Source organism: Ictalurus punctatus, chromosome 20 (genome assembly GCF_001660625.3).
Source record: "Ictalurus punctatus breed USDA103 chromosome 20, Coco_2.0, whole genome shotgun sequence".
NCBI classification, from domain to species: Eukaryota; Metazoa; Chordata; class Actinopteri; order Siluriformes; family Ictaluridae; genus Ictalurus; species Ictalurus punctatus.
In genome coordinates, this window is record NC_030435.2 from 8,844,423 (window position 1) to 8,870,226 (window position 25,804).

Genomic DNA, 25,804 nt, shown 5'->3' on the forward strand with positions numbered 1-25,804 from the left:
TTATAGTAAATTACTTTTAGATGATGATTTTCATACTATAGCTTTACTTGCAAAAATGCTCCATAATCCTACTGTCTTAATTTTTTTTTACTTTATAAACAAGTGCAATTCTAGTTTTTACTTTTCTGCATGGTATGCAGGCATTTAAGTGAGCTTAATTGTTATCTTAAATCTTTTCAATAAATGTGTGAAAGTGAATAAGAGAGCGGAATCTGTAGACACAGTGTGGTAATAAAACAAACAAAAAAAAGACTGCCTGATCTGTACAATTGATAGGCCTAACACATTCATGCATTTTGGGTGGATGCCAGATAGAATTAATAGCATAGATAGCATAAATTTAGCATTGCCATAAAACACCTTTATGACCGTTCCACTGAAAATCATTTTTGTTAGCAATAGGTGCAGATTTTCTCACAAATGCAGCTAAGCAATTTCCTCTTCCAACCAACAGATGGCGCTATCGGTCAATTTACACTAGTCTCCTGGGAGAAGCATTACAACACAGCCTTACACCACAGCAGAGTGCAGTAAAGTTTTCATTTTTATTAAATCCTGAAATAAGGTCTGTGATTAGCACAAGATATTTTCACAGATAGTTTTATTCTGTGACAATAAGTTTATGCGCCAATAATCCCAATCTTGAAGTTCATTTTAGAATCCTGCACAAAACCTACCCATGCAATGCACTATTTTTTTATTTTATTTATATATATCACATACACACAGTGGGGTAAATAAGTATTGGGCGCATCAACATTTCTTTCAGTAAATATATTTCCAATGAAGCTATTTACATGAAATTTTCATCATACATCAGTATTAATGCAAGAAATCCACACATTAAAGTGTAATAAAGCAGAATGACACAGGAAAAAAGTACTTAACATGCTAATTGAAATTTATTTAATACTTAGTGGAGAAGCCTGTGTTTGTAATGACAGCTTCAAGACGATTCCTGTATGAAGAAATTAATGGGCCGCAGTATTCAGGTGTGATTTTGGCCCACTCTCCTAAACATATTGTCTTTAAATCTTGTTCAACTGGACTCAAGTCAGGTGATTGACTGAGCCATTCTAACACCTTGATTTTTTTTCTCTGAAACCAATTGAGAGTTTCCTTTGCTGTATGCTTTGGATCGTTGTCCTGCTGGAAGGTTCACCCACGTCTCATCTTCATCATCCTGGTGGATGGCAGCAGATTCTTCACAAGAATCTCCTAGTAAAGGGCTCCATTCATCGTTTCTTCAATTATATGAAGTCTGCTGGTACCATGTGATGAAAAACAGCCCCACACCATGATCCTTTCACCTCCAAACTTCACAGTTGGTATAGTGTTTTTAGTGTAAAACTACTAAATAAAGTCTGTTAGAATGTGCTCGGCATTAGGTTGTGCCCCGCTCTCCATTACACCACCATCTTCCTCCAACCAAAGTGACTTGATCGTACATGATATCGTAGTTATGACTTCCCAACTCGTAAATAAGAACTTCAGAGGAGTACTTGAACCCACCATAACCACAGACATATAAATACATATGGTGCGTTCAAGTCCTCCTTAGAAGTTCGTATTTACGAGTTGGGAAGTCGTAACTACGACCTCAGGTGCCTTATATATTTGACTCCATTTAATTAATTATCTGACTCCGAAGGATAATCTTCTAGTTAGTGATGGAAGTTTAATACCTTAGTGTTCTGATTATATTTAGTCTAAAACAGTTACATGCTAAACTTTCATTAAAATGATGTGCCTACGTCAGAGACTTTTATATAGCCTATAATAAACAATTATTTTTGTTAGCTCAGAGGTTTATATCAAAGTACAAGCCTAAGCCTTTCATGTTTATTTGTCAGAGGTTTCATTTAAACATGCAAGTATTAGCCATTTACATTAACTTTCAGAGGTTGATTTCAATGTGTCTAACCTAAAACAACTTTAGAAAACTACTTCTAATAACCATATAAATAGTCAGGCACTTTTAATGCAACATATTTTCTTAAATAAGAACCACTGAATATTTAAAGGTAGCAATAACAAAAGAATTTATTAAGCAAAATCACAAAAGTAGACATACACAGAATAGAAAGAAATCAAACAAAGAATGTTGACCAACATCTGACATAGGATGCATGATGATAATAGCGTTAATGGCAGAAAGGCAGCCTCTGATGTTATTAGCCCTTTCCTTGATGTTACCAACCCACTGATGTTACACGCCTTCCTTGAGTTATACCAAGCATATCCTCTTATACCCCTGAGGCTCTTTGAAATGTATGTGACCAAGATACTAAATGGGAAATGAAACAATGTGTTTCATGGCAGGGTAGACCCCAGCTGATTAGGAACTATATGTTAATTAAGTTCCTGAGAATGAATTGGTGGGAACAAAGGAAGAATGTCTCTCATGCAAACCTGTGTGTGTGTGTGTGTGTGTGTGTGTGTGTGTGTGTGTGTGTGTGTGTGTGTGTGTGTGTGTGTGTGTGTGTGTGTGTGTGTGTGTGTGTGTGTGGAGAAAGAGAACATATTGCAACATATATTGTAAATGTTGTTTCCTAAACCTATATGATATTTATGATCTAACCACATCGTTCACCAAGAAATATGGATTAAATTTATACAAAACATGCCCTGAGGTATATTGTAATTAAACACAGTTTAGATGACCAGTTTTAGTTCAACTGGTATCTCTGAAACACATTCCTGATCATTTTAACCTTAAGAAAAAATTGATGACCAATTCCTTAGGCATTGTGCCTCAATTTAAAATAAACACTCACATGCAGATAAAGAGGGTATGATATTGTGCACAGAGGCAAGACAGACGGGAATATTTGAAATTAAATATAAATATTTGCAATGATGGACACAGTCCATATGAAAACCATGTAGATGAATTATTACAATTATTATAAAGTATGAGTTTGTAACTTATCAGAAGACTGTACCAGCCCTTCCCATATAATGCATTTAATATGGAAAAATAACTTCTCTGAAATATTTCAGAGAAGAAATATCTTTGTTTACACTAAATGACTAATGTTCTGTTCTGTTGGAAATATGCCTTAACTGTTAAATTATTTTGGTACCATTAAAAATAATTTGCCTGCTTCTATACCTTTGGCTTATAGTGTACATGACTGCACACTTACATAAACCCTTACAAGGCAGTAAAACGCAATACATTTGACTCCAGATCAGGAGTGGGTAAAGAGATACTGGTGATTCGAGCTATATTATATATACACGCCTTAGATAATGCCTCTCCGAGGGCCCTGTTGGGATGTTCCCAAGTTGAAGTAGAACTCCTCAACATTAGATCAGCACAATTACAGTTACACAATTTGGTTCTCTATGATCCGCCATGCCTGCTTAGATCAAAAGGGCAGGCTTTTTGTCGGTACCTCGAATAGTGAAGGCTACAGCAGGGGGAAGAGCGTTCTTTTATAAAGCCCCACATGACTCCACATGCAGAAGTGTCCTTGGGCAAGACACTGAACCCTAAGTTGCTCCTGATGTCAAGTTAGTGCCTTGCATGGCAGCTCAGCTACTATTGGTGTGTGAATGTGTGTGTGAATGGGTGAATGAGACACAGTGTAAAGTGCTTTGGATAAAAACGCTATATAAGTGCGCCATTTACCATTTAAATGTTACGTTAATAATTTCCAATTTTGCATTCATAGTGGATGGTCTCCAATCGTTTATGTAATTACAACGAATCAACATGACCAATTAACCATCCAATGTCCATAAACCGTTTTTTATTCATATATTTTTTTTTAATCAGTAAATTTGCTGTACTAATTGATACTGTTCCTAAAATGTCGCATGCGCTGCAGTGCCATAAAACAGTCTTCTCCGGGGCCGGTGTAGCTGCAGGCTTCCATTCTAGTCAAAAGGAGCACACTTAATTGTTGTTTGGAGACCTAGACTACTGATTAAACAATCAGGTGTGGCTCCTGTTCGGTTGGAATGAAAGAATGCAGGTCCTTTGTGGATAAAATTGAAGACCCCTGCCGTAAAATGACGCACATGCGAGGTACAGATCGGGTACAGTCGTAAAGCATGAACGAAGTGTGCGCAAATCGGGCAGGGAACGCGGATTGGGAAAATAGCACGTTTAGGACGCAGTCATGGCGGGTCGCGACAGGGTGACGCATTTACTGAGGCAGCTTACCGTTCAAGCGTAAGTCAAACAACGTCCGCATGGCAAACTATTAAACGAATACATAACATTAAAGTGACATAATAATTATAATATGTTACTGTAATAGCATGCTGCATAATTTTAAAGCTGTACGGTTTCTCAACTGTTGTTTGTAAATATCTTATGAGGTCAAGTTACAGTTCAGGTAATGCCGTCTACCCTTTCAGTTAGCCTATTTATAGTGATTTATTTTATTTGTTTATTTATTTATTTAGTTAGTTAGTTGCAAATTATCACTTATGTTACTGAACACCATGTATTGTGCTCAGCAGTTACCAATTTGTCTGGAGCATTTATTGTTGCTTAAGTCAGAAGCATTCTTTGCTACTTGCCATTATTTGGTCAGTAAAACAGACTACAGGGTGAACAAGAAGACAGACTAAAGGTCAACATATCCAAATAAGTAGGAGAATGAAACGAAGGAAGAAAAAAACAACAGAGCAGCTGTTTTTTACTTTCATAAAAGTAAACGATGACGGTTAACATATTTCTGGCATTAAAGGACCCGTAAATCATAGCCTTAAACATGTCCAGTTGCACAGAAGTAAAGCTTCATGTCCTTTACGTATTTAAAAAACTTATTGGCTGAAATCGAATGCCTAACTTCCTAAAGATAGGATACATGGAAGCACATTTATCATCTTCAAATGTCCATGCATATCCAGTCATTTATAAATGCAAATTCAACAGCAAATATCTTAAGAACATTTATGCTTAAAGTGTATTTTAAAATAAATGTGGATTTTCTTTATTATTTAGAGTGGTGCTTGAAAGTTTAGTGGTGCATGAATTTTCTATAGGCCTATATTTGCATATACATAATTTTGATTTTCACACAAGTCCTGAAAGCAGACAAAGAGAACTGAATTAAACAAATGAGACAAATATTATACTTGGTCACTTATTTATTAATTAAAATGATCCAATATCTGTGAGTGGCAAATGTATGTGAACCTCTAGGATTAGCAAGTTAATTTGAAGGTGATATTAGAGGCAGGTGTTTTCAATTAATAGAATGACAATCAGGTGTGAGTGAACGCCCTGTTTTCTTTAAAAACAAACAAACAGGGATTTATCAGCGTCTGATCTTCACAACCCATGTTTGTGGAAGTGTACCATGACCCGAATAATGGTGATTCCTGAGAAATTCAGAAAAAGAGTTGTTGATGGTCATCAGGCTCGAAAAGTTTATAAAACCATCTCTAAAGTGTTTGGACTAGACCAATCCACAGTCAGACAGATTGTGTACAAATGGAGGAAGTTCAAGACCATTATTACCCTCCCCAGGAGTGGCCAACCAACAAAGATCACTCTAAGAGCTAGCTGTGTAATAGTCCAGAGTCATGGCAAACAATCTTTCCAGCCTAAAAAAAGACTTCAGAGAGAAAGGGTTTGGAGATATCAAAGAGTAATTAAACTTTATTGAAACAATAAAGTGAGACAGCCTGCAGAAACTCTAAATTATGCAAACACCACCTTTCTGCACAGCAGAAAGTGTCAGGCTGATACAGGAAAAACAATTATTGTACAGTAAGACAATTTATCTAACTCAATACACACAGAATATAACTTTATCAAAAAGTGTTCTATGGATTTAGATTATGCTTCTAAATATTGACTATACATATAGATTATGCTTGTTAACTAATATTGATTATTAGATTATGCTTAAATAATATCACAACACAGAATGCAAGTAGGACGTAAGTGCATATTTAATGGAAATAAAACAAAAGTACTAACAAAAGACTTAATACACAAACTATGGAACCTAGGCAGAGAAATGTGACAACACAATAACGCCAAAAGTAAGACAGCCAGTGTAGTGCAAACTGTGGCTATAAATACCCTCCTTATCATGACTGCAGTTCAGGTGCAGGTGATCATGTGACATGATGGTGTGGTGCAGTGGCTGCGGCGAATTGTAGTCCAGGTTTCCTTTTCTGATGTTGCACGACAAATAATTCACAGTAAATGTTGCTTATACATATTGATTGTACTTTAACATATCCAAATGTTAGTTACACATATTGATTACACTTCATAAATATTTTCTATAGGCACAAAGGAACCCAGAGTAACCTCTAAGCAACTAAAGTCCTCTTTCACGTTGGCTAATGTTCATGAGTCCTCCATCAGGAGAGTACTGAACGACAATGGTGTGCATGGCAGGGTTGCAAGGAGAAAGCCACTGCTCTCCAAAAAGATCATTGCTGCCCATCTACACTCTGCTAACAATCACGTGGGCAAGCCAGAAAGCTGGAAATGCTTAGTTGTAGTTATTGCTGCACGAGGGGGCCGCACCAGGTACTGAAAACAAAGATTCACATACTTTGCCACTCATAGATATGTAATATTTAGGGCTGTAACTAATGATTATTTTCATAATCAAACAGTTGGCTGTTTATTTTATTTATTTTTCAATTAGTCGATTGATTGGATGGGGTGGGGAACACTTTCAGTACCATTTTTTTCCCCCATTTAAGTGTTACCAATATTAACTTAAGATTAAAACTTTACACAACTATTGTCCAATTATAAGACTGAAAATGTAACTTGTCTACCACTTAGGTTTTTGCAAATTATCATTTCACTTGTAAATAAATTTAAAATAAATTAATCAATGAACGATCGTCAACTCGGCTAACGTGATATTTGTGAATGCATGTGAATTAAACTTAATCAATTTGGTTAAACATCTCGTTGGATATATTTTTGATACATTTAACAAAAAATATGTAAAATATATTATTTAAACATTTTTAAAACTTTCCTACGGACCCCCTGCAATTACATCACTGACCATTAGGGGTCCACGGAAACACTGCTCTTGATGGTAGAGTACGCAGTGCATAGTGTTAGTGTACAGTGCATCATTTGGGACACAACTTATTTACTCTCCAAAGCGTGTTTTCGTAACAGAAGTAATGTAATGAGTAAATGTACCGCGCGCAGACCAACTAATCGATAATGAGATTCGTTGACAACAATTTTCATTATCGATTTTTATCGATTAGTTGTTGCAGCTCTAGTAATTTTGGATCATTTTCCTCAATAAATAAATGACCAAGTATAATATCTTTTTGTCTCATTTGTTTAATTGGGCTCTCTTATCTACTTTTAGGACTTGTGTGAAAATCTGATGATGATTTAGGTCATTTATGCATGAAATATAGACAGTTCTAAAGGGTTCAGAAACTTTCAAACACACCTGTATATGAAACAAATGTGTATTTATGAATTGAGAAATATATTTGTCATGTTTGTGCATTTATATTTCAGGATAGATACACATGAGTCATGGATAACTTTATTTCGAGGTCAGACTCCTTTGCCTGCCCATGGTTTCTGTTTAAGTCCCATGTGATCTTTTTTAACAGGTGCAGATGTCCTGCTCACTCTTCCATGCATTCTCTCCACATCTATCAGTCAGGTACATTTCACTTGTGATAGACAATACAAGTAAATACAATTAGTAATGTTCAGAAGACATTTTGGCATTTAAACTCATAGTATGAGCTGAAATGACCACTTTCTTTGTGGCCAGGTACAGGTCATGTCAGTGGGAGAAATACTGACTATGCTTTTGAGGTTGGTATTAGTCCTACTACTTATAATGTATAACCATATCTTGGTGTTTAGTCCATTCAAAAAATTCATTGTAGTGTGATAGCATAGGTCTGTAAAATGCTCACTTTATAGCTCTTTAATTATGCTGTGCTTTCTAAATGGCTTGTGGAGATTTTGATTTATTTATTTTTTTACCTGTGTTTTCAGATGGCTTGCTCTAATGTCAGATATGGGAAGGGTGTGACCAGAGAGATTGGCATGGTAATAGTTTTGTGACATTAAAAATAAGAGAATCATGTGGTCAACTATTGGCATCCAATTATTGGCACCGAGAGAATGGAGACAAAGACATACATGAAGGCTAAATTTGCTGAATGAGAAAGTACTGTAACTGACCGCTAGAGTAACATTACAACTAGTTTGTAGTATTTTAACACATTCAAAAAACTGTCCTAGAAGTCCTTTTTTATTTTATACAACATCTCCATGTTTATACTCAATACATCACTTATAAATTTGTGACTCTGTCCCACTTTTCTGGCAGATAGTGGGGAAGTTGGAGGCAGGCTTGAAACAACTCAAAAGGCACTTTGTTTTTCAACTTTCACTTTTGCTTTTCAGAGGTTTTATTTTATGAACGCACCCACATGGCTCTGTGCTGGTTGGCTCTCTTTGTCTCTCAAGGCGCTCATCTCTCTCTATTTTTTTATTTTTTTATTCTTGCCAGTACAATTCCCGCAGGTGTGCATTCCTTACCATTTGCCTTCTCCAGCTCCTCCTTCCATTCACAAACCACCCATTTGATGGCCAGACACTCCTCTACCATACTGTACTCTGTCTACTGGACCAGATCTCACACTCCCTTTTTAGTGAGATCAGTCAACAAACCAACGGTAATATCCAGCCAGCCCCAAAAACTGTCTCACCTCTATTTCGGTCTTGGGTCTTAGGCAGGTTGCAATCGCTGCTGTCTTATCAATCTGGGGACGCACCTGCCCATGGCCTAAGTGGAAGGCCACATACCATACTTCCACCCATCCAGTCGCACACTTCTTTTGGTTAGTAGTGAGTCCCACCCTCCTTAGCAATCTCAGAACGGCCCTCATGTGCTGCTGCCAATCATTGTTGTAGATAATAATGTCATCTAGATAGTAAGGCTGGGTAAAAAAATATTGATTCTTCGATTTTAATCACTCTTCAATTTAACGAAACTATATCGATTCAGGAAATCCCTAAATCGTTGCTTAATGTAGTTCACCTCTCGTCCTTATGATGTCGCCATCTTTCATGTTTTGAATTTTTAAAACTGTTTTATTTCTTAAACATGTTTCAAGTTGTTAATGAAACTATCACAAAACAAAAAACAGTTGTGGATCATCCAGGTAACAACAAACAGTATTAAGAATCAAGGGTATGTAAACTTATGAACGGGGTAATTGATATAAACTCGGGTATTATATTGTCTTGTGGACTATATGTAAACATCTGTTATGTGAAATTCAGGACAGCAGGGGGTTTTTATGATCCCTCTTATTTTGTTACCAGTATTAAGATTTAGCAGATTCTGCAAGGGGTATGCAAACTTTTGGGCACAACTGTATGATGGTGCTTGAAACTTTATGAACCTTTTATTATTTTCTACATATCTGCAAAATATGACATCAGATTTTCACACAAGTCCTAAAGAGAACCCAATTAAACAAATGAGACAAAAATATTATACTTGATCATTTATTTATTGAGGAAAATGATCCAATGTCTAATATATCTATGAGTGGCAAAAGTATATGAACCTCTAGGATTAGCAGTTAATTTGAAGGTGAAATTAGAATCCGATGTTTGCAATCAATGGGATGACCATCAGTTGTGCTTGAGCACCGTTTTATTTAAAGAACAGGGTTCTATCAAAGTCTGATCTTCACAACACATATCTGTTGAAGTGTATACTGGCATGAACAAAGGAGATTTCTGAGGACCTTGGAAAAAGAGTTGTGAAAATCAGATGATTGTTTTATGTCATTTATGCAGAAATGTAGAAAATTCTAAAGGCTTCGCATACTTTCAAGCACCATGGTTTATGTATAGCATCTTCATTCCGTATGTATAATAACAACTTTTAGGCCTAACTATCTGAGTCGTTTTCCATATTTCTAAGAATTTTTAGGCACTTAACACCAGAATTTAACCCTCAATGGCTTTATAGGTCTCAGTCTTTGTGTTTGCAGAGTTGCCAACCAGTGTTGGGCAAGTTACTCAAAAAAAAGTAATCCACTACAGAAAAAATAGAGATGGTTGGTTGAAAAAAATAGAGGCTCCATTAATTATTTAAGAAAGTTGGCTGTCTTGTACACCAAGATTCACTGGGGGTTTTGTGGTAAAATTCTGATTTTCTTGCTAACAATTTTGGCACCACTGTTTATCAGGAAGAATATTAAAATGTACTTACAACAGTGATTTGGTGGTAAAGTTGTAATTAATTACAGTTTTAATTGAATGTGAATTTAAATATAATGAGAAGTTTCTAAATGTTTTGTTAGGACTTGCAGAATTTGGGTGCACGAAATGTGTGTTTGATGACTGACAGGAACTTGTCCAAGTTGCCTCCAGTGACAGCAGTGCTGGACTCACTAGCCAGACATGGTGTGAAGTATGAATGCTATGACAGTGTGAGGGTGGAACCTACAGATTATAGGTGAAGTATGCACATTGTATGGTGTATGTATATTTGTGTGTGTGTGTGTAGTAGAGACATAGTGTCTGTTTCAGCAAACACTGAGTTATGAATGTTTTGATTTCCTATGATACACATTTGACTCAGCTAAACCCAGTTTAAACTGCAGCTAAGCTGCAGTATAATAACAGTGCTGTACATCTGTTTATGGTGTGAGAGAGAGAGCGCTGTATTGGGAGTCTATATTTTCCATAGTTTGAAGGACAATATTATATTTTCCCCCATTTTTAGTTTTAAAGCAGCAATTGATTTTGTGAAGAAAAGAAATTTTGATGCATATGTAGCTGTGGGCGGTGGCTCTGTGATTGACACCTGTAAAGCTGCCAATCTTTATGCATGTCACCCGGAGGCTGACTTTCTGGATTTTGTCAATGCACCAGTTGGGAAAGGAAAGCCAATTAACCGATCACTGAAGCCTCTTATTGCAGGTACTTGTGTGAACACTCGGTTAAGGAATATACTGGTTATATCAGATTTATGCTTAATGTATGACATAGAAACATGTATAACACATGAATTTTGGAATATGGATGATCTGGAATATATTTATACAATATATTGATCTACTGCCACTCTTTAAATGTCATGTGTTAAAATAGAATATTGGGCCACCTTGTAGTCACTTCCAGATTGTGGAAACTGAAATTATAAACCTCAATTGAGCTGGGAATTCAGATTATAAAAGTTCATGTCAAATAAATTCAAGGTAAACATCTTTGTTACACAGAGCAAACAAGCCTGGATCTAATCAGGGGATGAATGCAGCCTCAATATGCACATGTACAGCCTCAAAATGTTTGTCTGGCAGTGAAGATTTTCTATGACCTTTTATGTGACCCATGTATTCATTAACTCTGTGTTTAAAAGACTTTAGATTTTAAAGTTAATCATACATCCTCACACATATGGATTAGGGATATAACGATATTGCATTGTTTTGAGATGACACTTTTGTTGCATCTGGGTATCAATGTATTCAACAGACTACATAATAAAGTAGTTTGTCATAAAACAACACTTATATTAGATGAGGTGTATTAAACATTTAAACTTAATCAAGCCCACACTCCCACCACTGACAAAGTAGCTTCCTCTTTCTCTCATATCAGGATAGGCTGCGGGTGTTGGGGTGGGGAGGGTAGGTGTTTAAAGACGCTTCTAAGCACATGGTATGCGAGGTGGCTAGTGTACTAGCATATTAGCTCAAGGAAAAACAGCAAAAGTCAGAGGCAAGAAGGAACTGGAAGAGTCCCCCAAATCTTTAAGGCCTGGTGTTTCGGAACACTGGTACGTTATGACACTGTGGCTGTGTCAGTGGAATTTAGATGAAAACATGAACTAACATGCACAGCAAAGTCTATCTGATGCAGCAGATTTAATCTAGGCTAAAGAAATCACGGCAGCAACTTGGAAGTTCATAGATATGGGACTCTAATTGGTAGTGAAGAACACAGGATTCGAAATCATGTTTAGGGATGCAGACAGCTACCTGACTTTGACAGTACAACTCCCTAGGTACAGAATGGGAAATAAAGGCCCTGTACTTCAGACACCTCCTCCCATTAGACCCATAACAGTTTAGTTTAATTATTTAAAAAATGCTTCAGTCCTTATAATTTTATAATGCTGAATGTTTTAATCAATTGTAAATAGAAATATAATCAACATATTAAGGCAATGGTTATTTTTGCTGTATCAAAAAATATATTGTATACAGTGACTTGTATACAGTGACTTTTATTTATATATATATATATATATATATATTAGTGAAAGCTGCTGTGAGACGGTGTATATTGTAAAAAGAGCTATAGGCCTATTCTGTGTGTTTAGTTCCCACTACAGCAGGTACAGGGAGTGAAACCACGGGTGTAGCAATATTTGATTTTGAAGACCTGAAGGCCAAAACAGGTGTGAGAAAATTAATTTAAAATAAAATACATTTTATTTTCAATTGAAGCATCATTCTAACACTTACTTTATAGGTTCTGTTTTTAGAAACCAGTTACACTAGTTTTATTTTTAATTTCACTTAAACTTGGAAAGATTTAAGTGCCACTATTTAGTAGTAGAAGTATTTAATAATAGACATGCCACTATTTGATTAGAATTTAGTTTCCTTTAAATGTGACTCTTTCTTTCATGCATTTTGTTAACAGGCATAGCAAGTCGGTCACTGAGGCCTACTTTGGCAATGGTGGATCCATTACACACACTGCACATGCCAGCCAGAGTGGCTGCCAACAGTGGCTTTGATGTACTCTGGTAAGGCTCTATGCACACTGTGTGCATCTGTATGTGGTTACTAAGGTACTGGAATTCTTTGTTTATTCTCATTTCAATCCTTACTCATCTAGTCTCTCTCTCTCTCTCTCTCTTTCAATGTTTGTCACCTCCAATAGCCATGCTTTGGAATCCTACACTGCTTTGCCATATAACATGAGAAGTCCATGTCCTACCAACCCCATCACCCGTCCTGCTTATCAGGGCAGCAACCCAATCAGCGATGTCTGGGCAAGACATGCCCTCTGTATAGTAGCGAAGTACTTAAAAAGGTACTTAAAAATGAGTTACAATCCTAAATAAGAAATAAAAATAAAAGTCTAGTGTACCTTTCTGTCTGACTAACTGACTTTAGTTTACTGCACACATAAAGAGGCATAGTGTGGCATGGACAATTTCCAGAGGACAAGTGCCTTAACATTTCAAGACTGTTATGTAGATGAATCGCATCCAACAATGACAGTTGTTTGAGGGTAAATTTGGTACAAGTTTCTGGAAGCTAATGCTGTTAATCTGGTAACTATTGTAATATAAGGGCATGCTGTGGAAAAATAATAAACGACGGCGTGGTGTAATGAAAAAGGGAAGGGCACCCAAGAGTTGATTATTTTCCATTAACAGCCCAAGTGTTTTATCCCACTTGTACCACAGCAGTTTGGCAATGCTAACAATTCAATATTTAAATAAATACATTTTATCCATTTATAGTTATGTTTTAATGTTTTGGAATGACAATGAAAAGTTAGTTCCTATTATCACTTTATCAATCTGTTATCCAGTTCTTAAATAATTAAATGCAGCTTGTCATGTTATTAAGATGCCATAGAGCACTCTGCTGTTTAATTACTAATAAATGTTTTTTCCTCCATTCATGAAATGTTGAAAATGTTACGTTATGCCTCTTTAACGTGTGATAGTTTATGGTATTCTATACTCTGTAAAGAGCATCTACTACCGTTTGCAGTCAGACAACAGATCATGGGTTTCCGGTTTTGAGCATTTTTCCCCAGGCACCCATTAATTGTATGGTTAAACACGACTTGTCTCATCATTTATATTCATTATTTAAACAGAATGCTAATTTTCTGAATGCTAATACTGTTTCTCTACTTTATGGTGGTGTGGTCTAATGTAATAAAAGGAGGTTAGGCTAAAATAGCTATACATTTCTGTATTACCAATAAATCTGACCAACATTATGCATCATTGTCTGAGCTCTCTTCAGGTAAATAAAATGTATGATCATAACTGTCATACTTCTGTGTGTGTGTCAGAGCGGTGCATAATCCAGATGATGTAGAGGCACGCTCCAGCATGCACCTGGCAAGTGTGTTTGCTGGAATTGGCTTTGGTAATGCAGGAGTTCATTTATGGTAACTCTTCTCATTTACATACATAGTTTACAGCTATAAATTTAATTTAAACCTTTTTTTACATTAAAAGGTAAATTTTTTTTTACCATTCTCCAAAAGTTCCCTTTAATTTGAAATATTGCCAGAAAGAACAGTAAACAAACAAACAAAAAACTAAAGGGAAATCACTTAATGCTTAATTTCTTCTTCTTGAACACATCCTCTGTTATTTAATTTCAGTCATGGAATGTCATATCCTATCTCTGGGAACATCAAAACCCATAAGGCTAAAGGATACAGAGTCGATCATCCGTTAGTGGTGAGCACAGTCCTGAGCAATAAGCAACAATCAAACGTCCAGCATATGGCCTACAGAAATCCTTAATTTGAGTAAAAGTTTAAACGTAGTACAACTTGTTAAATTATTTATGTCTAACATTGACATACTTAAATTAAAAGCTGTTAGCTACTATGTTTGCAATGCTTCTTTCTTTCTTTCTTTATTTACAAATGTTTTTGCATGTGGGTGACATGCTTGAAGCCTCATGGCCTTTCTGTGGTTCTCACATCTCCTGCTGTGTTTGCCTTCACTGCCTGCATGTGCCCAGAGCGCCACCTAGAGGCAGCAGAGATACTGGGTAATGTACAACGACACTTTTTTTTTTTTTTAAATATATATATTTTTTTATTGTACTGTGTAGACCTGACTCTCTGTGTGTGTGTGTGTGTGTGTGTGTGTGTGTGTAAGGTGCTGATGTAAGGAATGTGAAGACAGAAGATGCTGGATGTGTGTTGGCAGACATACTGAGGAACTTTCTGTATGACTTGGAGGTGGAAGATGGCTTGTCTGAAATTGGCTACAGTAAAGAGGACATTCCTGAATTGGTGAAGGGAACTATTCCTCAGGTTTGCGCTTGTCTGCCGTGGTCCTTCCAAGTAGTACTGTAACAATGACATGGCATTTTGACTGTTTGTGTATGTTTATGTATCAAGGTGTGTTTGTGCTTTGCAGGAGCGGGTGACAAAACTCTCACCAAGATCTCACACTGAAGAGGATCTCACTCGTTTGTTTGAAGCATCCATGACACTATACTAAATAGGCACGATGATTAGACATCTGTTATGTTTTAATCCAAGAACAAACCCAACATGACCCTTGTTTTGAGTATGAAGTTGGAACAAAATCAAGATTTATCTTGTAAAATAAATTATGTAGTCAGTAATATGGTATTTTTATGAATACAAAGCAGACAGAATTTCATCTGCATTTTGTAGTCTTGTGCAACAATTATAATTCACAAGTTGGCCACCACAAAATATCATCTAGAAGCATTTAACCCCCAATGTGTATATAGACAATAGAAATGTGCTGGAAAATCTACCTACACTGATATTCACATCAAAAGCTCTAGTCATCTAAAGCTGAAGTATAGTAATTACTTCTTGTTTTACTGGTTGCAATAATCTGGAATAATGAGTAGTGTATAAAGGTATTCGTACAGTGTTCTACACTGTTATTGAAGGAAACACCAGATTTAAAATAATAAATACTTGAAACTGCTCAAAATCCCAATAAAACAACTATCATGTGCATGTTTCAATTCACACGACATTTAAAAAAAAAAAAAAAAAGCGCTGAATAAACTTTACTATAATCAATATGGATAGAAAAGATTGTTGTTGTTTGTCATCATGGTTACGGTGCGAGGCCAATAACATCAGTATGTTGCAATGAGGCAGTAACTTTATTTTGTTGTTAGCCCAAAAATTTATTGCACATGCAAACTTCAAATTCTATAGCTGTGTGGGATCTTCAGACCACTTTGTTTGCAAACAGAAGAAACAAATCAAAAGAACAAAAACTATGTACAGGATAAAGTACAATATATATTCTATATATTACAGGCCATCACCTCATCAATAAGATCACTTGTGCAGATTGAAAATAACCAATCTCTTTAGAATTTTAACTTTGGCCATATTATTACTAATCTTCAGGAATAGTGCTTATAAACATTCTTCTCTGTCTCGCAAGATCCAACAGAGAAATATAATGAATTATTCTTCCTATTATGACAACTCTGTATGGAGTCAAAACCTATCAAACAATAGCAATAAATAATGAGCTACTTAGCTCATGAGAAATTTCTACTTCTAGTTCTTCAAAAGAAAAAATAATCTCAGGCGACTTGCTCATCAAACTGGAAATGCCTATACCTGAATCCACATTCAAGGCTAGACTCCATTCTGCAATATGCTCATCCCACTGCACTGAAGTTTTAATTACATGAATGACACTCACTTGGAAGAAGGGTTAAAAAGGAATGAAACAGCCTTGCATGTATATTAAAAAAAAAAAAGCTTTGCAAAATTGCATTTTACAGAGAACTGGGGAATAAATTTACAGATAAATGATTGGGAGAGTTGTCTGAGCTACCTTTAGCTGATATGTAATCAAAACATTTAGAAGGAAATTATACAAGATAATTTAAAAAAAATCTGATTGTGGTGGAAGAAGAAAAGTGTCATTAAGAATGTATACTGAGGGTTGTAGGTAAACCTTAGTGACCATTAAGGCTGTGTGGATGTGCATGGACAATGGCACATGTACAAGGCCACCACTAGCAAATGTAAATACAACCTTCCTCTCCACTAGACCCATCTTAATCAAAGGAATAGAGCTCTGTCCAGGTCATCCCAGCCAGCTTGTTTTCCTATCTCCCTGCCAGACAAGGTAGATCCATAGAGTGCACACCTTTTTTTCAACATGGAGAAATGAAATACACCTCAATTTTATTATTTTTTTTAATGATTAGGTTTAACTAATCATACAAGAACGCACCAGCACCCCCGTGAAGGACAGAAATCACACCAGAAACAGGCCATTCAGAAATTACTTACAATCAGCTTAACTACAAGAATCAGTAGCCAAAGCAAAACACCTGTATCTTAGTAAGTCTCTGTTGCCACTCGTCTGTACTCCAAATGGAAATTTAAAAGCTTTAGTAATGATGCAATATACTGTACAAACATTACCAGTCTCAAGTCAATCCTAAAGCACTTCTTCAATCTTTAGTGTTTTCAGAGGATTAGATTCTCTGGGACACATTAACATTTTAAATCAAACTTAATCTCACAGCAGCATGATAAGCATAGCATTGTGTGCCAAAATTAACAGAAATGCCTTCCATTTATAATTCCTAACATTTTTCTATCATTGTGACTTTTGAATACCAAGAGCTGGCAGTTCTAACCTGGTCACAAAGACAGGTAAGTGGTGCTATCCAGTGCAGAGTTCATACTGACAACTTTCATTTAATCCACACATGGCTTAATCTGAAGAAGAAAATAACACAGTCCATAGATGTATAGATCATATCCTACCAATAGTATCACTGTGCAAAACACACATAGCCAGTTGAAAAATCTGATCAGCACTGCATTATCTTTGAATGATGCAGCTGGACTACATTAAGACAATTAGGAGTCTGTTTTCACAACAAACTAACAAAAACACCCCACTATCTATAACAGACTGGGTAGATGCATTTTGTAGCTGATTCATGAGTAGAAACTGCTACAGAAGGCTTTGTGTATTGAACATCAGATGCACTTGGTTCTACACACAGTCAGTACATACAACCTTTCAGCCTTACTGTGTACTCCTGACTTAAGTGTTTTTGTAAAGCATGAGTGTTAAGTGCGTGTGCTGCAATATATGGGAAAAAGCACATTTTTACCTGCACTTTTGCTCAACTCCAACCTCTTTATAACGGTTACTGAGGAATGCATTTGAGAACCACACATATAGTTATGGGTTAATAGGATCACTGTGTGAGTAAATGTGTGCAAGTGTGTCTGTGAAAGAGCACATCATAAGGACTGGTCCATGGGCTCAGAGATGCTTGGAGACTCTGCCCCCTGGCTCTTTATCTCGTCTTGCTCATCTAGACCATCCTCCTTCTCATCCTGCTTAGTAATGGTACTAGGTGTTGTCTGCTGCCGTAAGTGTTTGTCCATAGAGGCCTGTATATTTGACACCATTTCCTGTAGGCGGCGCCGCTGAGCCTCAATAGCTGTGGGCTCTAATTCTACTTCTCGACACCCTTCACGCATAGTGAGCATGCCTGGAGCCACACGTACCAGCTCTTCCCTTGACCGTGCTAGCCCCTCCCCCTGTACACTACCACTCATGTCCACTCCATTGCTGTGCTCCCCCCTGATTGGCTGGTGCTCATGTGAGGTGGAGCCCAGTGAGTGACCTTTGCCTTGGAAAGCAGTAACAGTCTGCTCCTTCTTGCGCACCACCCCTCCACTGCCGAGTTTTAGGCCATGAATGGGGCTTCCCTCAGGGTTGCGAGCGGGAGCCTCAGAACACAGTTGGGACAGTGCTTCTTGGATAATTTCTTCCACATTAGGGCCGACCGGGAAGTGGCCAGCAGCATCCACACACAGCTCCAAACGCTCCTCTGCTGCGTTAAACACAAATGTCTTACCAGTCAGGTGGGGCAGAGTGCAGTGCTTCCCATCAAACAGACCTGAAGTTGAATACATACCGGAAGGAATGAGAACACACACACACACACATTTAAAAAATAACATTTTATCCAGACCACAGTACATCACCCACAGGTGCTCTAACTTGTGACCAGTGCTGAATGCCAGTTATTAATGATCAGTGTTTCAAAGTCTATTCAATCTTTTCCTGTTCTGCAAACCAACTAAAATATTATAATAGTGATTTTCAAAGGACACCAAAAACAATTTAAAAATAATTGGGCATTTTGTCCTCCTTTTCACTGCCAAGTGACCAAAACCCTATTTCAGGATATCTTTCCTGTCCATGTAATATGCGTGCTGTACATGAGATAGAAATAGTGCAGATCAGTCTAGGTCTGCACAAACACAAAAATAAAAAGTTGTACACCAAGAGAGCGCACAGTAAAAAAAAAAAATACCGTTTAACATTGCTAGAATGAAGAATCTGTGTGTCAGGTGCAAATCCAAGCTGGGGTTGGTTGTATTCTCAAATGAAGGACAGTGATGAAATGAAGGACAGTAGAGTTCTGTGCCTCTACATACTGGTTAAGCTTCTTCATGTCTATAGAGTAAGGGTGTTCCATGCCTGATAAGTTATCTGCCAAGTCTGGTTGACATTACTTTTAAACAATATCCTGATAGGCTTCACTCACTAAAATTAACCTCAATCCAATGAAATTCAACCTCAAACTATGATTAGTGCAGAGAAAATGATTTTTTTATTAAAAAAATTAATAAATATTTTTTTTTAAAAACACTGGTAGACTTACCCATATCTTTCTTTACAATGTTATAGAAGACCCCTCCTTGCTGAAAGAGATGAGGTAACTTCTTAGCATACGACCACACATCCTCACCTGAGAGACAGGGAAAGAATAGTACACCTGCATGTTTTTGAAAGATCATGAACAAAGAGTAAAGCAGCAAGTGGGATTTGGACAGTTTGCTTGCATATGCCCTATGTTCTATGTTTATGTTACCCATGTTTATGTTTATATGCATATTACCTATGTTTATGATAGTCTTAAAATCTGCTGTGTTTCAGTCTTCTATTGGCTTCACACTGTAATTCTGGTGTGGATGATATGTGGATATTTACATTTACAAAAAAAAAAGCCCTATAGACAATGCTCACTTTTCTTTCTGACTAACAAACTATATATTGTACACTCCTGGAGCCATTTTTGTGCTTTATATATTTTGTGTTAAATGATGTTTGTATTTATAAAAAAAAAAAAAAAAAAGCAGAATACATAATGCTACACTCTTTAAAAAAAGGTTCCTTGGGATTCTATACAGAATCCTGGGGTTCTGTACTTGGCCAAAAGAACCCTTTCTCAAAAATAGGTTCTATATAGAACCCTTGAAGGGCAAGGAACCTTTTATATTAAAACAGTTCTATAATTCAAAGAATGCATAAGGTGAAATCAATGCCATTACATTTTGGAATTTTCTTTTGGATCACCACTCACACTGAGGTGGTGAACATATATACAGTGCCCTCCACAAATATTGGCACCCTTGGTAAATATGAGCAAAGAAGGCTATGAAAATTTGTCTTTATTGTTTAACCTTCTGATCTTTTGTTTAAAAAAAAATAAATTCACAAAAATACTCTGCTATCATGGATATCAAACAACTGCAAACACAAGTCTATCAAAAAAATATCTTTTTGTTAAATATAGGCATGCAACAATTACTGGCAACTCTTCAGTCTGTAAACACACAGCATGCTGCCAGTCTCTCTTCACTCTCTTCACCAACTCTAATAGACAGCGCATTCATTTCATTTAAGCTCACGGTCACCAGATATCACTTGAAAATTCAACTCCAGTTTCCATGTTTTGATTTAATCCCCCCAAAAAACACAATATTATCAGCAGACATGGCAACACTGTACTGGGGGTCCCCATCTAAAAGGAACAACTGATAAACAAAAACAAAAATAAACCTAATAAAATATAAATACAGAAAATATGCTTAGTTACAAATAAATTATTTAATATTCAAAAATAGATATAATAAATTCATAAAATATAAATAAAATCATAAATAAAAATGTTTAATTACTATGGGTTGCATTTAATATCAATTTGACATTAAGCTTAGTTCGCTATTTCCTTAAAAGTCCATTTGCCTTCTTTTTCCTACTATGGACCATGTTTGTTAGTCTACTTTTAATTCTTTATTGTTCAAGATATTTAAAATAAATATTTTATGGTTCTTTATTTATCAATTAACTAACAGTATTTCTCATTGCTATTATTTTAATTCAATAAAAAGTGACCATGAGTAGAGAGCTTACATTTAACTGTTTATGACAGACCGCTGATTAAAGCTTAAACAAAAAAAGATTGGTATCTGGATCGGTTTTGGCTGTAAAAATCCTGATCGGAGCATCAGTAATGAACACCATTAAACTAAAGTGCTTTGCATCTGATGAGTAAATGAACTCACCCAATCACATCCTATATGAGATTATTCAGATGTATACACAATATACACAGAGCGGGTCGAGAACTGACTCCAGCCCAGAACCATGACAGCAGAAAATGTCTAATAGTGTAGTTTTATATAGATTTAAGAGGAGCAGACTTCAAAGACTGAACATTGAGGTTTTTTGGGTTAACAGTTATTGTCTTTTGCATACAGCCTGTAAAATTAACTGAAAATATTACATTTAGTTTATCAGAAGGTAAATTAATTTGTCGTGGCTCACACAATGTTCCTAAATTCTGTCTGAAATTGAGAATTTCTCTCATGCCTACTTGTGTGTTATATTGTGGCACATTAATGTTACCATTTCTAAAAAAACAAAAACAAACAAACAAAAAATAACTACAACCGTACTCCTAAATTTTTGACTGTGCTCCTAATTTTTTGTAATTAGGAGCACAAGTGCTCATAAAAGGAATTGTTATCGTAGAACCCTGCCTTCCTGGGCACTAGGGCTGCAACTAACAATTATTTTCATAATCGATAATTTGGCAGATAATTTTTCCAATTAATTGGATGAAAAAAACCCCACCTTAATACCATACTAAAACTTTAACACAACTGTTTGTCCAATTAATTATAATTATAATTATATATATATATATATATATATATATATATATATATATATATATGTGTGTGTGTTAGAGATGCACCGATACTAAATTTCTCAGCCGATACCAATAACCGATTATTCAGAGTGATATCGGCCGATATCAATGACCGATACCGATAGTTCTGCCTTTTATGCCTTCTTTTAAATAATTGTTAATATGATATTAATTCAATGTTAATATGAATTAATAACATTCAATAAGTTAAGAAATCTTACTTTAATCTTCAGAATTTAGTTAATTAGAGTAATGTGCTTTCTGTTTATGAGACCAGTTACTGTGAAACAATTTGGTGAAATGGAGAGAATAAAGATTTTATTTGCATTTTTTCAGAATTGTGGAATTTATTATTATTAATTTAAAAGAAGGCATAAAAAGGCAGAACTAGAGGTATCGGCCGATAATCACTCTGAATAATCGGTTATCGGTATCAGCTGAGAAATTTAGTAGATAGAGATAGATGGATAGACAGATATATAAGATAGATAGATAAGATGAATAGATATAGAGGAATGCGTGTTGTAATCAAAGCCAAAGATTGTGCAATTAAATTTTAGAGTGCATGACTTTTTTTTGGCCAGGCCGTGTACAAGTCTCTCACACTGATGCACTCTTGGCTTCTCCAGCACCAGATGCCTGGTTGGAAAAGCTGGTAGGCATATGTAATAAGAAAACCTGATTTGGTGAGCAGTCAATGTTTATATGCAGCACACTAAGAGGTATACAGCTAATCAGTTACTTATTATTCACTTAGTCCTATGAATTCCTTATGAATCCCCGTAAGGCAGTGAGCATTTTACTTTCGATTTTGAATTAGCAGCAATTTGGGGGTGGCAATTGCTTGAATGGTGGGAATTGCTTGAATGGTGGGGTCATTATTATTCCTGATGAAAAACACAATAACAACAAAACAGTACAATGACATACTAGCAGCTATTAAACATAGAACTTTTGAAACCAAATCTTCAGTACCCACTTGTATACTAGCTGAGACATTGGAGCGTGTCCTCCTTTTGTACAGTAACATTTCTGTTGTCTTAAAGGCATGGATGGTTTGAGTTTCTTAATTTATGGATTTGTTTTGGCTTGCTTTCTGTAAATATTATTAATCAAATTATTTAATATTTCTTTGAATAATGTCATTAATACAAAATGACTGTTTCACAAAAGTTCATTTAAATTTGTGTGTGTAATTGAAATAAATACATTGGGGAAATAAGTATTGGATGGTTCACCATTTTTTTCGGGAAATATATTTCCAATGAGGATATTCACATGAAATTTTCCCCAGACATCAGTATTAACTCAAGAACTCTGGAAATATAAAGAATTCACAACATTAAAGTCCATAAATAAAGTTGGTAATAAAGTGGAATGACACAAGGAAAAAGTATAGAAACGCTAAGAAAAAGCAGTTATCCAAGGCAAGGAACCAGCTGAAATCCATAAGTAATTATTACCCCCTTATCTGTGAAAATTAATATCAGCTGGGTTAGTAAATTGATGGTCTATAAAAAGGCTTTTCGTTACCAAAGTGTCACACAAGAACCATCTCATGATGGGTAAAACAAAGAGCTCTCCCAAGACCTTTGCAACCTTATTGTTGCGATACATATTGATGGGATCGGATACAGACGTATTTCAAAACTTCTGAATCTTCCAGTAAGCACCATTGGGGCCATTATCCGCAAATGGAAGCAACATCACTCAGTCATCATCCAACCACGCACAGGAGCTCCTTGGAAGATTTCTGTCCAGGTTTTCAGAAGAATAGGTAGAAGTGTAGCCCAAGAGCCAAGGACCACTCGGAAAGAGCTCCAGAAACACCTGCAGGCAGGTGCCATTGTCACAGAGAAAACAATAGGCAATGCACTCCACTGCTCACGCAGTGAATGATGAAGATGAGATGTGGGTGGACCTTCCAGCAGGACAACGATCCAAAGTATACAGCAAAGGAAACTCTCAATTGGTTTCAGAGAAAAAAAAAAAAATCAGGGTGTTGGAATGGCCCAGTCAATCACCTGACTTGAATCCAATTGAACAAGATTTAAAGATAATATGTTTAGAAGAATGGGCCAAAATCACACCTGTATACTGCAGCTGATTAATTTCTTCATACACAGGAAGTGTCATGAAACTGTCAATACAAACAAAGGCTTCTCCACTAAGTATTTGCTTGTATTCTCTCATTTGTCAGTTGCTTTGGATAAAAGAGTCTGCTAAATGAACAAATGTAAATGTAATTAAATGAATTTCAGTTAGTGTGTTCAATACTTTTATTCCTGTGTCATTCCACTTTATTACACACAAATTTATTTATGGACTGAATTCTTTATATTTCTTGAGTTAATACTGATGTCTGGTGAAAATTTCATGTTAATAGCCTCATGGGAAAGATATTTACTTAACATTTTTTTTTTTTTTTTTGACACATCCAGTATTTATTCCCTCACTGTAAGCTATTTCAACTTGACAATCAGATTAAAATTGCAGTTACTTTTCGCCAGTAATAAAGTTGAAGGCAGTCAACTGAGGTTTACGTTACTGAGTCTACTTACACATTAATTTAAAAAAACACCAGCTTGATAAATGAGGCCCATTGTTTAAGTGCACGATTTGCATTTTTCCTGTGTTGCATATCAAGCAACTAGTTGTTTTACAAGTATTACTTTACAAGTATTAAATCCAACAGTGGACTGGATCAGACCATGTTAAACCTGATCATATACTAATCCAGTGTTTCAGACCATTACTGACCAAGATACCAAGAGTCAGTTTCAGATTGGTGGATGTGAAATCTGTTATGCACCTCCAACAAAATGGCATACTACGAACACATCACATGGACTAACTTTCTGGAAGATGACACCTTTCCAACAAATATAGCAATTTTTTTTTCTTGAAAATGCCTTTGAAAAAAATATTATACAGGCCCTACATAACACAATCTCAAAAATGGCACAATTTCCTTAGAAATTCAATAAAAACAATTAAATATAGACTTAAGTGGACAAATAATTATTTACTCTGCTTTGTGATTTTCCATGGCAAAGCTGATATTTGCACCTACTACACCTATTCTGTCTTTCAAACTGTTATATATGTACATGGGTTGTTACTGTTTTTCAAAAGGTTATGTCCTACCCATAAGTGTTGCAAGAAGACAGAGCGATGACATCTCCAGATCAACACTGTCCTGTATATCTCGGCTGCTGGTTCTGCTGAGCCGAGGTTCCATCGGGAAATGAGTATTTATTTGCGTGTCTGGGACACTCTCCTGGAGTACTTCCACAGTGATGCGGTCTCCGTGCTGCAGGGCCACAGGCAGGTCCTGATGCTCGGGGGGTGGTGGGGGCAGTTCCCGAGGAGGAAAGCCATGCCGGATACATTGTTGGTGGGGCTGTAGGTTGAAGGCTTGGGTGATGGCTTCCTGAAGCTCTGCATAGGTATTATGGGCTTGCAGCTGCAGTGTCGCCTGCCGCCCATCGCTGGTTGTCACCCGGATCTTCTTCTGCCCACTAGGGGTCAGACCTTTGGTGGGTGTGGGTGGAGCTGAGGAGAAGGGGGCAGGTGAGGCAGAGCGAGGCTCTGCACTCTGGTCTTGCATCTGCTGCCGTTGCGTGCGTCTGCGTTGGGACAGAGCTGCCTGCTCACTAATCTTATGTTGCAGACTCCTCTCTGTTTGGCTCATCACCAGTTCCTCTTTATGTAACGTGCGGCCCTTCTGACCCGTCAATATAATCTTTTGGGGAGCGTTTGCATCCCACTCCACCACTTGCCCAACCCCTTGCCATTGGCCCTGCATATGAGCAGCCTCTATGGTCACTGGGTGGTACTCCTCTGGGTTCTTCTTTGCTGTATGGTGCAGAACAGTGTTCACCACCTTCTGCACTAGAATCTCACTGCCAAACTCTCCTGGGAAGTGCTTGGTGACAAGGCGCATTGCCACATTGTAGACATTGCTGTTCAGTGCTGGATCTAATTCATACTGGAACCAATAGACGGTCTCGCGGAC

General features: G+C 36.6%; 2 protein-coding genes across 9 annotated transcripts in view; one reads left to right on the plus strand and one right to left on the minus strand.

Moving 5' to 3' along the window:
* The first annotated feature begins 4,007 nt into the window (after positions 1-4,007).
* On the plus strand, positions 4,008-15,799 carry adhfe1 (alcohol dehydrogenase iron containing 1). Of its 8 annotated transcripts, none has more exons than XM_017495394.3 (14): positions 4,010-4,183; positions 7,585-7,637; positions 7,752-7,795; positions 7,982-8,035; positions 10,312-10,466; positions 10,737-10,933; positions 12,339-12,416; positions 12,665-12,770; positions 12,908-13,060; positions 14,063-14,161; positions 14,381-14,459; positions 14,682-14,778; positions 14,889-15,046; positions 15,153-15,799. In XM_017495394.3, exons 1-14 carry the CDS (start codon positions 4,131-4,133, stop codon positions 15,234-15,236), a joined length of 1,410 nt encoding a protein of 469 aa, XP_017350883.1. In that variant the 5' UTR covers positions 4,010-4,130; the 3' UTR covers positions 15,237-15,799. The 8 variants fall into 8 exon arrangements, with proteins under 8 accessions (XP_047018568.1, XP_017350883.1, XP_017350884.1 ...); XM_053688639.1 differs by lacking the exon at positions 4,010-4,183 and adding an exon at positions 6,265-6,511; XM_047162612.2 differs by lacking the exon at positions 15,153-15,799 and having other exon boundaries at positions 4,008-4,183; positions 14,749-14,778; positions 14,889-15,027.
* Positions 15,800-15,866: 67 nt separating this feature from the next.
* vcpip1 (valosin containing protein (p97)/p47 complex interacting protein 1) overlaps positions 15,867-25,804 on the minus strand; it is an 11,819-nt gene continuing 1,881 nt past the window's right edge. The window contains exons 1-3 of the mRNA XM_017495392.3: positions 24,934-25,804; positions 19,450-19,536; positions 15,867-18,678 (exon numbers count right to left, since the gene is read on the minus strand). The exon at positions 24,934-25,804 is cut by the window's right edge and continues 1,881 nt beyond it. Coding sequence (XP_017350881.1) covers positions 18,014-18,678; positions 19,450-19,536; positions 24,934-25,804 — 1,623 coding nt within the window. The 3' untranslated portion in view covers positions 15,867-18,013. The remainder of the gene's footprint in view (positions 18,679-19,449; positions 19,537-24,933) is intronic.

Excerpts from the sequence above, each read along its gene's own strand:
- adhfe1 (XM_017495394.3), top strand. The coding sequence starts at position 4,131 with ATGGCGGGTCGCGACAGGGTGACGCATTTACTGAGGCAGCTTACCGTT. Across the intron at positions 12,771-12,907 it reads AGTGGCTTTGATGTACTCTG|CCATGCTTTGGAATCCTACA; the intron begins GTAAGGCTCTAT and ends CACCTCCAATAG. Across the intron at positions 13,061-14,062 it reads GTAGCGAAGTACTTAAAAAG|AGCGGTGCATAATCCAGATG; the intron begins GTACTTAAAAAT and ends TGTGTGTGTCAG.